General features: G+C 38.4%; 1 protein-coding gene across 1 annotated transcript in view; it reads right to left on the reverse strand.

Moving 5' to 3' along the window:
• MRPS18A (mitochondrial ribosomal protein S18A) overlaps positions 1–9,614 on the reverse strand; it is a 48,225-nt gene extending 38,611 nt beyond the window's left edge. The window contains exons 1-2 of the mRNA XM_054998365.1: positions 9,507–9,614; positions 5,466–5,497 (exon numbers count right to left, since the gene is read on the reverse strand). Coding sequence (XP_054854340.1) covers positions 5,466–5,497; positions 9,507–9,606 — 132 coding nt within the window. The 5' untranslated portion in view covers positions 9,607–9,614. The remainder of the gene's footprint in view (positions 1–5,465; positions 5,498–9,506) is intronic.
• Positions 9,615–12,455: the final 2,841 nt, after the last annotated feature.

A 12,455-nucleotide genomic window follows, 5' to 3' on the forward strand; every position in this document is an offset into this window, starting at 1 on the left:
GAATTGCTCTGTTTTAGCATTTCCCAAACTTTGTACTTGACTTTTGTGGGTTTTTAAAAATATCTTTGCAAATTTGCATGTATATACCCATTACATGTTTTACTGAAATGTGATTGATATTCACGGTACTGACTCACACGGTCTAATCTGCCTTGAGTCTCAGAGAGAAAGGAGAACTATAAATAATGTAAATAAAATAAACAAAATTTTCATGTAAAACCCAGGAGCCCAAGAACCCAGACGCTCTAGGTGGTGCTAGTGAGCCATACTAAATTCTAGGGTTTCTCTCACACTCCCTCAATTCATCCTGAATAGACAAGTTCATTACTTCTCTTTGCAAACAGGTTATGTAGGGAAACATGCAGCACAAACACCAGTGTGTTACATACTTTTGTTGCTATTTTTAACCTCACACTGATTTGAAAAGGGCTAATTATCATTTAGAATTTTGTTTTTGTTTTTATTGTCACAGGCATCATTTTATAAGCCAGAGCCAGTGTGTGCAGTAGTTGAGTTTTGGCCTTGGATCTTAGAAACCCAGGTTTGAAGCTCCACTCTGCTGGGTGACCTTGGGCCAGTCATACACTCACAGCCTAACCTACCTCATATGATTGCTGTGAGGATAAAATGATTGAGAGGACAACCAGCTGCTTTACATCCCCACTGGGGAGAATGGTGGGGTGCGACCCCCTTACTGCCATGCACCAGAAAACTCCCTTCACAGGTATGGGGCTTCACAGGCAGTTAAGGGCAGCCACAATCCACCACACATCTAACCTCTATTTTCAGGCAGACAGACCTGACCCAAATCACACTGGATCCCCTCTCCCCTCTTCCTAGAGGCTCCTCCAGATAGGCAGACAGTTCCCTATATTTACTTCCCCTCATCCAGCTGCTGCCCAGGGCTATTGAGGAAACGGAACTTAAAGAGTTTACTTCTCATATATATAGGCTGCCATAGGCTGCCACCATTTAATTAAATATGGCCCATTGTTTGTGACCAGGTTTGTATGTATGGTTTATTTCTCCTCAACCAACAACTTCATGCCAGCCAGAGTTAAAACAGGAAGAAAAATAATCTTTATTCAAAACAGAACACTGGAGTGAATGATTTCAAAATCACTGATATCATGGCTAAACTGGGACTGTTTCAATGTATCAGAACAGATTAACAGCCAGCTATTTCTTTGCTGCCATTCCTTAGCAGATTTCAAGTCTTCTCCCTCAATAACTGTCTTCCAATGGACTCCAACTGTCAGTGGCCCAGCATTCCACCAACTCTCATTGGCTATGACACCCAAATACAAGGGATTACCACCAAAATTTACAACTTTAAATTAAGCCTTTTTGCTGATGACCTATTGCTCTATTTGGTAAATCCAATTAAATTGATTATTCCCCTACAAGAGACACTAACAAAATTCAGTAATATTTCAGGGTTAACAATTAACCAAATGAAATCTCAATTGCTCCCGGTCTATATTCAAAAAGATTCAATTACCCATCTAAAAAAAATCTGTAATTATCGCTGGGTTTCTAAATACATAAAATATTTGGGCATTAATATCTCTACAGATTTGAAGCAACTGTTTAAACTAAATCATAATGCAGTTATAGAACAAATAAAATTGAACTTAGGCAAATGGAACAAATTAAACCTCTCTTGGTTTGAAAGGTATCATATAATTAAAACATTTATTCTGCCAAAACTTTTATTTCTTATGAGAGCAATTCCACTCAAGATCCCGCAGAAAACGATGAAAAATTGGCAAAGTTTGTTAAATAAATTTTTATGGAACTATAAAAAACAGAGAATTGCTTTTACCACACTCCGACTGAAATATGGGAAAGGGGTTTTTAATTACCCAGACCTTAACACATACCAAGTAGCTACCAGGTTATTGAATGTAGTCCAGATTTTACGAACCTCAACTTCTTTGAATTGGGTTACAACGATACATCCTAATTATGCACCTCTTGTAATACAGAATTTAATATGGAATGTTAAAAATGATCATTTATGCAAATTGATAAATAATCCTTTTTTAGTGGATATACTGAGCATATGGTCTCAATACAAAAAAAAGATTTTGCCAAAATTATCCCAGTTTTCATCCTTTTTAGGACAAACATGGTTTCCCCCAGGCCAATCTAATTCTTTTATGTCTTTCTGGCAACAACAGAATTTAACTCGTTTAATTGATATATCCACAAGTACAGGTTTTTTAAGTAAACAAGACTTAGAACATAAATTACAACAAAAAATGCAATGGTTTACTTATCTTCAACTTTCTCACATGATGTATCAAATTGGAATTAAACAAATCCTTAGTAACCCTATGACAGAATTTGAACAGCTCTTAAATCAAACAGATTGGACGCAAAAAGGTTTGATATTCAAACTTTATAATTTGCTTCTTAATACCTTTGAATTAAAACCTCAGAAATATCAGCTAGACTGGCAAACCGATTGTGGATCTGTAATTCCCCCAGACCAATGGGAAAAAATTTGGTCTTCTAATATAAGAGATTCTCGCATAATAAACAACAGAATTCAAGCTTATAAAATTATCCACAGATGTTATTTAACACCAAAGAGACTCTCATTATTGTCACAAACTCAGTCACCTTATTGTTGGAAAAGATGTAATTTGATAGGTTCTTTCGATCATTGCTGGTGGAATTGTCCCCTAGTTAAAAACTATTGGATAGAGATTTTAAAGAATATAAAAGAAGTAACAGGTTATGAAATACCCTTTGATATTAAGCTAATTTTTCTAAATCAATGGGACAACATGGATATCCCAAGCATTAGGAAAGAATTAATTAATGACCTCCTAATGGCCGGAAAATCCCTTCTGGCAGCTAACTGGAAGTCCCCCAAGATCCCATCTATCGACAGTTGGTTTTCCAGAGTCTGGGATTATTATATCCAGGAGAAAGTTTATGATTCTATTTATATATCTCAGCATTTTCCAAAAGAAACTGATTTTATGACAAAATGGCTCCCTTTCTTTGACTACTTATTAACCAATGATATACACCCTCCAAAGCATTTATTGTTTGTCTCATGGTGTTTCTGAGCAATATGTTAGGTTCCATACAAACTGTAAAGAACCTCCTTCTCTGCTTAGGTATATTGCAATTCTCTAAGCAAATTTTCTTTTTCCTTTGTTAATATTATATTTGAAAACTGGTAGTATATTATAAGCTATCTGTTTTTTCTTGTATTATAGTTGACTTTAATATTGTGTAATTTGTTTTCCTGTTTACGCATTGTATGTTGTTTTTTAAAGTTAATAAAAAGTTTATTAAAAAATTTTTAAAAAAAAGGTGGTTCAGAAGCTTTCACGTTCAAACCGCAGCAGGTAGGGTCATTACAGACACCCACTGGAGTGACCATAAGAAGACCCATTGTTTAAAAAAAAAAAAACCTCTCATTGGCTGTTTCTGAGAAGAGGCAGAGCTGGAACTCATCCTGTCTGCAACATGGGCTATTAACCAAGTAAGCTAGTAAAAATAAATCATTCCACCCACTTTCATTTGTTTCAGGAATCTCCATGAGTCAGAAGTAACACACAAATTAATTGAGCTCTTTATTAACATTCTTCTTCCAGTTAAACGAGGCTGTATGCTTTTCATAATTTTCCATGCCAATACTACAAGACTAATTTTATACTTAATTTATAATATAAAATATTTATATTTAGAGATAGAGGCCACAATCCAGCAAAAATTAGTATTAATGAAGGCTAATTGAAATTAGTGAGATTTTAATCAAGTTAGATTGCCCCATTATATTTATTTCATAGGACTTAATTTTGACCAGCATTTGCTAAATTGTGCCTGATATGTCTTCTTCCTCAAGTTTATAGAGTGTATGTTAATCAATACATAATACAGGTTTATTTAAAATTATACAAACCTGCCTGTGATGTAAGAATAGTTATTCTTCCAGTGAGTGAATACTAGTATTAACAGACATGAGATTGGAAAGTACATGAGATGAGGCTTTTGCAGCTGTGCCCAGATTGTGGAACTTCTTGCCCCAGGGTATCTGTTAGGCCTTCTCACTTCTGGCCTTCCAGTAATGTGTACAAATTATTTTATTCTACAGGGCATTTGCAGTTTTTATCTCCTGAAGATGTCTTTTTTTGTAGATTCTACTACTGATTTTGATAGCCAGTCACTTATGAGTTTTATAACAATTTTAAATAAATGTTGAAATGTAAGTTGTGAACTGTCTTGCTTGCCATTTTATAGCACAAAGGTAGGCTATAAATCTTATAAATAACTTGTGAAAACTTAGCTCAGTTAATAAAATTATTGTATTATTGGATCCAAGAAACAGAACTCCCTTTTAGACGAATGATACCTGCAACTACATACCAGCTAATAAATGAATAAGATTGAAGAAAACTAGTCTATAGATTCCATACTTCTGTCAATATAATCAGTAAGGATAATTAGGGCCAGAGGTAGAAGCAGAGCTGGCAGAGGTGATGAGAGCAGATACAGAACTGTAATACAAGAGAAAATTCAGACAGAAGCACTGGAATGATGTTACATAATAAGAATTGTAATAGGATGTCTGCTGCACCATATTTCCCCTTTTACAAGTAAAAGTTCTAGTTTTAATCTAATAACCCCTTTTCAAGCATGTGTTGTGATTCACACAAAGACTAATACTATACACTACAGTATGTGCAGACTCAAATGTGTAGCATTCATGACAAATTATAGACATTCATGCTGTAAATATAGTCCATAACATCTTTTTAATAAGATAAAATTTTTGAATAGCTTTCAATTGTACCTTCTTACATTTGTTCCACTTTCTAAGTTATCTTTACATTACATATTCTTTCAGAGTTGTGGGCATTTCCAGCCTTTCACACATTCCTTCTACTGAGACAAAGTACAACAGAGATATTCATAAGTGGAGAGCAAGACAGACCACTTGAAGGCTCTCTTCAGGGAAATCTCGGTATCCTAGTATAAGTATCCTGAACTTACAGTGGTATTCATTTGAGGCTATCAACTTTTATTTTTGTACAGATGGTTTCCTCTTTATGTAGGAGCATAACAGGCACCCCACTGGATGAGACCAGTGGCTCATCTACTCAAGCAGCCAATTACACACAGTGGTTATCAGTTGCCCTACACGGCCACAAATAGAATATTACAGCCAAGGACTTCTCCTCATGCTGTATCTTGATATTTAGAGAGCTACTAATAGATGTATCTTCCATGAATACACCTAATCTGCTTTTAAAGTCATCTATGTTCGTGGGCATTATTACAAGCACTGGCAGCAAATGCTTTAGTTTAATTGCTTGTTGTGTATGTGTGGTCTGTCCTGAATTTACTGCTCATCAGCTTCACTTGGCTGCTTCTGAATCAGGATTATTGGAGAAGGAGAAAAGCACAAGCAACTATGAACCAGAAAATATAAACCTACTTACAGTGGTGGTGTTCCCTTCAGTAATTTCTACAACTGCAGAGATAAAAAAAATAACAGAAATCAGAGAAATTTTTAATCCAAGAACAAAACTGTACCCGTGAAGCAATAGAAAGGATGCTGTAAAAAGACGACCACAATTAAACATTCTGTTATAATGGTGGAAAGTATTGGTAGGTAGAGGCAAGCAATGCAGAGCCCAGATCACTGTTTTTGTTCTACTTGCCTTTTAAAAAGAGAGCGAGTGAGCAAGCCACTACAGTGGCTCAGTTAGGGTTAAGGAGACACAGATTCAAGTCCTCACTTAGCCATGGAGCTCAGTGATCTTGGACTAGTCAATGTTCTACCTCTGTAGAAGATCTAACCAGTGCCTGGAAGCCAGCATAGATAAAAATCAATGGGTATTTAAAATTTAAATCAGATTTTAAAAAAATTTAAATCAGATTTTGTTTGATGAAATGCTTTTTGTGGAAAAATAGAAGATTTAAGATACATTATAACACAAATGTTTTTTGTCATGAAATAAGGATTAATTTTTAGTTATGTACTAGGAGACTGTTTATTCATGCAATATTTTTAAAATTCTGTAAATGAATTTTATTAATTCGTTCATCAGTGCCCCAATGTCATTCTCTCCCAGAGGTTTCTTTAAAATTATTTTGGATAATTTTTCTGTCTAGAAGATAGCATCACAGCGGCTTGGTTTTGTACTTCTCAGAACTGTGAATTTGGGCCTGCAGAGATAGCATGCCTCTTCTGAACAGCAATTTTTAAAAGATAAACAGAGTTGAGAAAGAGATCTCAATCCTATTGTTCCTCTGCAAATCCATGTACACAGACTCAACCCCTTACCTCTTAAATGCTAAGTTTCAAGGAGTTCAATGAATAGAAGATTGTTTGGGATGGAATAGATCTAGATAAAGAGATGTTAAAAGCTAAGTGTGAGGAAGGATGGGAAAGCAGTACAAATAAACTCCAGAAGTCTTGAGATCCTCGTGAGTGTATCCTGAGATTTAGCATATTCTCTCCCTTGAAGAGAAAACCTTAAATGGCAGCAGGCCATGAAAGAGACAGTTTGGGAATATTTTTGTTTAACCATGTTAGTTAACAATCATGGATGTTCAAGCATATACATATGCTATATGTTATTGTTTCAGTTAAATAAAACAATTGTTATTGTTAGTAATTTTTTTCTACTTCCAATAAAGTACAGCAAAAAAGCTGTCCAAACATGAATGATTAACCTATTAAACTGAAGATAATTATGAAATCATTGCGAGGTGAACTATTTCAAATGGTAAATAACCAAATAATCATTAGTTTTCTGATATAACTGTAAAACTAACCTGAGAAGTTATTCCAAGATGGGTAACCAGTTTAGTCTGACTATAGTGGTAGAAAAGAGCAAGAGTCCAGTAGCACCTATAAGACTAACAAAATCTGTGGTAGGGTATGAGCTTTTGTGAGTCCCTGCTCATTTCCTCAGATATCTGACCGGACCCTTTCTCTTTTCTACTGAGAAGTTATTGTTCTCAAAAAGAAACTTTCATCTGAGTTGTAGATATTAAGGTTGTAACAACCAGCAAGAATGACCCTTTATGTAGAAAGCCATGATTTAAATTGAGTCTTGCTGACTAGTAATTTAAATCAATTTGATTTAAATCAAATCCACCTTGCTGGAAGTAGCTCTGGTAGGGATGTGGGCTAATAAACTGAAGCTTAATCCTGACTTGACTGAAATGCTACTGGTAAGCGGAAGGTCTGACCTGAGATTTAAGGTGTCACCCATTCTGGATGGGCTGCACTCCCCTTGAAGGAACAGGTCTGTAGTCTGGGGGTGCTCTTAAACCCAGGACTACTGCTGGATAAGCAGGTGGCAACTTACCAGCTTTGACTGGTTTGCCAGCTGTGGACTTTCTTGGATAGATAAGATCTAGCCACTGTGATGCATACCCCAGTTACATCTAGATTAGATTACTTCAATGCACTCTACATAGGGATGCCCTTGCAAAGTGTTCAGAAACTTTAATTGGGAGTCATTTATTGTCAGTGCCTTTTGGTGATTCTCAGTAGAAGTACAAAGCTTTTTAAGGTGAGGGGTAGAGGTTAGTTTTATGCTGTGATGACCAACAGGGTTACCCCATATTTATTTATATGCTACATATGTTATGGCATTTAAAAAACACAAGAAACTCTTAAGAGTTTCGGATTAGGTTTTGTAGTAGCAATAGGCAGAAAATATGGTCATTAAAATATAAAACCTTGAAAGATGAAAAGTAAGTCTAGCTCTTAAATTCTTGGGTAGCTTATAAAAGCTCCAAAAAATTTGTTAAGGCCTGGGACCAAACAATGGTGGAGGGCTATCACCTTCAAACCCTGCATGTGAGTTTTCCAGAAACAAACAACTAGAGTTCTTTCTTGTTTTAGGCCAGCTGCTAAAAAAAACAAAGATCAAATCCTAGTATTTTAGATCAGTCCCCTTTCTGTTTTTTTACATATACATTTTAGGTGAACACACTGCTTTCATACTGCCTCTCCCCCCTCCCCCCGCTGTAGCCTCCCACCAGTCTAGCCTTTGCCTCCTAGTAGTGTTGCCAACTTCTGGTTGGGAAATTCCTTGAGATTTGGAGGTGGATCCTGGGGATAGCAGGAATTCAGCAGGGTATAATGCCATGGCATCTACCTTCCACAGCAGTCATTATCTCCAGGGGAACTGATCTCCATAGCCTGGAGATCAGTCATAATTCTGGAAATGCTTCAGGCCCCAACAGGAGATTGGTAACCCCACCTCCAGGTCCACTCTTGCCCCCTCCCAGGAACAATGATCTCTATTTCAAGCACTGATTCCTACTAGCTTGGCACCAACATTGCAAGAATTCTCATATATGTACAGGAATTAAGGGGCTTCAGAACAGTCAGTCCTTTAGTATATATATTTGTGTACATACATATACACATATTTCACACACAAACACAGATGCAAATATACAAGAATTCAGGGCTGTTCAGTACACACAGTAGCAATTCTTAAATGGTAGAAAGCCACCAGCACATTTTCCCCCCTTGTGCTGCTGCTTGAGGGTGTTTTTGTTCCCTGCTATTTTGCTGTCAACTAAACTAGAGGCAAAGGAGAGTTTGGTCATGTATCCTCTTCTCCACCCAACAGTTGCCTCTGCAGTAGCAGTTTCCTTTTTATTCTCTTCATTCTGTTTTGCATACATTGCATTTAGACAGAACACCCCCCCCCCCAGCAGTTAAATTATACTAAACATGAGGGGTAACCTACATGCCTAGGGTTGCTACTATCAAGGTACAAGGCTTGCTAGTAACACTGGACCAATGCTAAACATACTTACTTGGAAGCTTATTCCCTATCAAGTGTATTTAGGATTGCAACCTCCCTCTGATACGGAAAAGACTGTGGCTCAGTAACGAGTATCAGATTAGAACTGAGCCAAGTTCAAAGTCATTTTCTTTTTCAGCCTACCTCACAGGGTTGTTGACAGGATAAAACTGAAAGCAAAACCATGTACAACATCCCGACTCCGTCAGAAAATGTAAGCATTAAGCTGTAAGAACAAACAATGTATTCTCCCATGCGCAAAGGAGGGCTACCATAAAAATGTGGCCAAACTCATCAATGACTATCTGCCAGAAGGAATATCAACTGAGTAGACTTTAATCCACAAAAATAAAAATAAAGCCACAATACATTAAGGTACCCGGAAGCTTGTTTGCGTGCGCGCTCTTTACTATAACAGGTGGAACCCACTCTCTCGCCGGAAGAAGGCGACTTTTATAAAGGTTCACCCCACGCCCGTTTTCTTGGAAATGCGCGGGGAGGGGGGAGGAAACCTGCTTCTTTTCTCCGTTTCGAGAGCAACCAAAGATTAAGCAATTTGCAAGCCTCTAAAAGAACAGAGGAAAACTCGAGACTCTCCCATTACTTCCCTCGACCATTTCCTTTTCCCCGTTGGCTTCCTTCTCTGCAAGCTGTTTATTTTCGAACTGCGGGGAGAGGGAAAAAAGCATTTTTAACACTCACCCTGCCGAAGCCCGCGGAACGGAGGCTTAGCCCAGCCACCCCACAAGAAACCAGTTACCAGTCGTCTCCAACCAGTACATAGCAACTGAGGAGCCGCCATCTTAGCCACTTCCGCTTCCAGGTCATGGAGCTTTGGTGATCCAGCCCGCTCGTTTGCTCGCTTCTCCAGAGGCTGGAAAGGCTACAGACTCTGTCTTAGTCAGCGGTCCTAGAAGTAGCCGAAGTTTGCTGGATAGGATTGTTTTCCACGTTTCTTTTTACTAGCGAGGCTTGTATTTTAATACTTATTTAGTTCTTTTTCTTCTGTCCTTCTCCGTAGTAAAATTAGCTTGTATTAAAGGACGTTTATATATTAGCTTTTGGGGGCTCTCTTAACATTTCTTCTGAGTTCTACGTTGTCATGTTTTGGATTTATCTATCCTTATATTTTGGAGAGTGGAGTGATTACAGATATCGATTGGATTAGGTGGGGTGTGCAGAGGGGTAGTAAGTATAGAGAAATCAGCATTGGTAATGGGCAAGAAACGTAGGTCTCAATTCAGGCCAGGTGGATATATTGTCTTGAGCTTCTTTATCAGTTGTAATTCAGTAGTCTTTCTAATCTGCCTTTGAAATTTCGTTGCAGGATAGCTGCCACTCTTAAGTCAGTAGCTGAATGTCATGTAAAGTTAAAACGTTTCCCCACTAGTTTTTGAAATGTTATGTTTTCTGATGTCAGACTTAATGTCCATTAATTCTTTGTCAAAGGGACAGGCCAGTTTGTCCAGTGTAGAGAGTGGAAGGGCATTGCTGATACATGATGATGTAAATCACGTTAGCGGATGAGCAGGAGTATGAACCTGAGATGGTATGGCTGATGTTATTGGGTCCACTGATGGTATTGCTAGGATATATATGAGAGCAAATTTGGCTTCTTGATTTCTTGCAGGTGTTGGCACCAGAGTCAATGTTACTGTTTAGTAGTTTATCACTGCAGGTGAGTACTTGTTTTAGGTTAGCAGGCTATCTAAGCAAGAAAAGGTCAGCCCCCTAGTGCCTGTGTGTGGGAAGTATTACAATCCAACATAGGTTGTAGGTCATTAATAATGCATTGAACTGGCTTGAATTGTGAGCTGTAGGTGACCACCAGCGGAGTTCTGTTGTTAATTTCTTGGAGATTGTCTTGTAGCAAGTTGTCCCTACTTGCCATTTTGGCCTTTTCAATCATTTTTCTTACCATGTCAGGGAGATACTGCCGTTGCAAAAATGTTTGTTGTAGATCCATCAAATGAGTATCTTTGCCTGAGGGGTTGGAGCAGATGCAACTATAGTGTAGGGCTTGCCTATACACAATGGATTATTTGATGTGGTTGGGATGGTAGAGGCATGTAGGTATGTTTGCCGATCTGTCGGTTTCTGGTATAATGTGGTACTTGTGTGTCCCTTGTGTATACATACTTTGGTATGCAGAAAATTTATTTCTTATGTAGAGTGATTCATAGTCAGATTGATGGTGGGGTAGAAGTTGTGGAAAGTCTGGTGAAATCTTTTGAGGGCTTCTTCACCATGGGTCCAGATAATAAAAATGTTGTCAATGAATCTTAAGTAAAAGAGAGGTGTCAATGGGTAGGATTTCAGAAATCGCTCTTCTAGGTCCACCATGAAAATATTGGCATACTGTGGAGCCATGTGGGTGCCCATGGCTGTGCTATTGATTTGGAGGTATAGGTTCTCACCAAACCTGTAGTTATGGATGAGGACAGACATGTAGAGTTAAGTGGCAAGATCTGATGTGGGCTTGTTAGGAATGAATTATGTTTCTGATGGCTTGCAGTCCGTAAGGACCCTTGTGCACTTGTAGCATTAAGGAGCATAGTCATAGACTTTCCACTAGGGCTGTGTTTCTAGAAAGTTTGAATTTCAGTTTTGGTTCTGGGGGAGGGGGGGTTACGGAAGAATTGTGGCTCATTACTGATTTGTTCTGGCTGGGGTGGTGCTGGCTCAGAATTGAGCTATTTGGGGTTTTTTGTTTCATGAGTTTTGGCCCATTGCACATGTGTTGGCCAGATGCGCACAAACACTTGCCCCTTTCAAGGGGGCAAGGCTCTGCGGCAGCTGTTTTTTTGCATGTAACAGCACCAAAATTGCACAGAAAACACAATCCTTCCTCTAAATCATCGACCGGCTGAGTTTGAGAGGATGCACCAATGGAGTTCTGTGTTTATTGACCTTGAGGAATGAGGAAGGCAAGCGTCAAGGCAAGTGTTGGACACATGCTCACACTGTTCTTTTTACATTGTCCAAAAAACTGTCAATCCATTAAGTTTCTCATCAAGCACATGAAAATTCACACAAAAATGGACCCAAGTAAGTCGAGTGTTGATGGTGGCTGGGCACACAGAATGGTGGGTAATAAGTGGCGCTAGGATGGCACACAAGCACGAGAGCATTCCATTGCCAACTGATCCGGCACATCAAAATTTTTTTAAAAAATCCTGCTTTAGTGACAAAGCCAATAAATTTTAACTTTGAGTCCTGCTGTTATGTCATGTTTCACTGTACGTTGTAGTTTTGTTTCCACTATGAGGAGTGAATCTTTCTTACCCTAATCTGCTTTGCAGCTGCCTGGGACTCCCTGTTTTAACCTGCCAGCTGCCAGCCTGTCCTTGCACTGTGTGTAAAAGCACAGAGAAAAGGAGGCCTACACATTGTTTTTTCCTTGACGGGAAGGGGAGGGAGGAGGGCCCTCTTTTTTCCCTATTTTTTGCTAGTAAAAGTGGGAGACTGGACACATTGCTGGTTAGAGTTGAATGAAAAGGGAAAAGTGAAATCACCAGAAGACAAGCAGAAAGAAAAAAATATGACCAGATCAGTCCTTCCATGTGGAATACTGATCTGGAAAGACTTGGGAGTGCGTGTGCAATGCACATGCCTGCTATTTCTCCATCATTGCTGAATGCTCTTTTCTAC

The sequence above is a fragment of the Eublepharis macularius genome, chromosome 1, assembly GCF_028583425.1.
Source record: "Eublepharis macularius isolate TG4126 chromosome 1, MPM_Emac_v1.0, whole genome shotgun sequence".
NCBI lineage: Eukaryota > Metazoa > Chordata > Lepidosauria > Squamata > Eublepharidae > Eublepharis > Eublepharis macularius.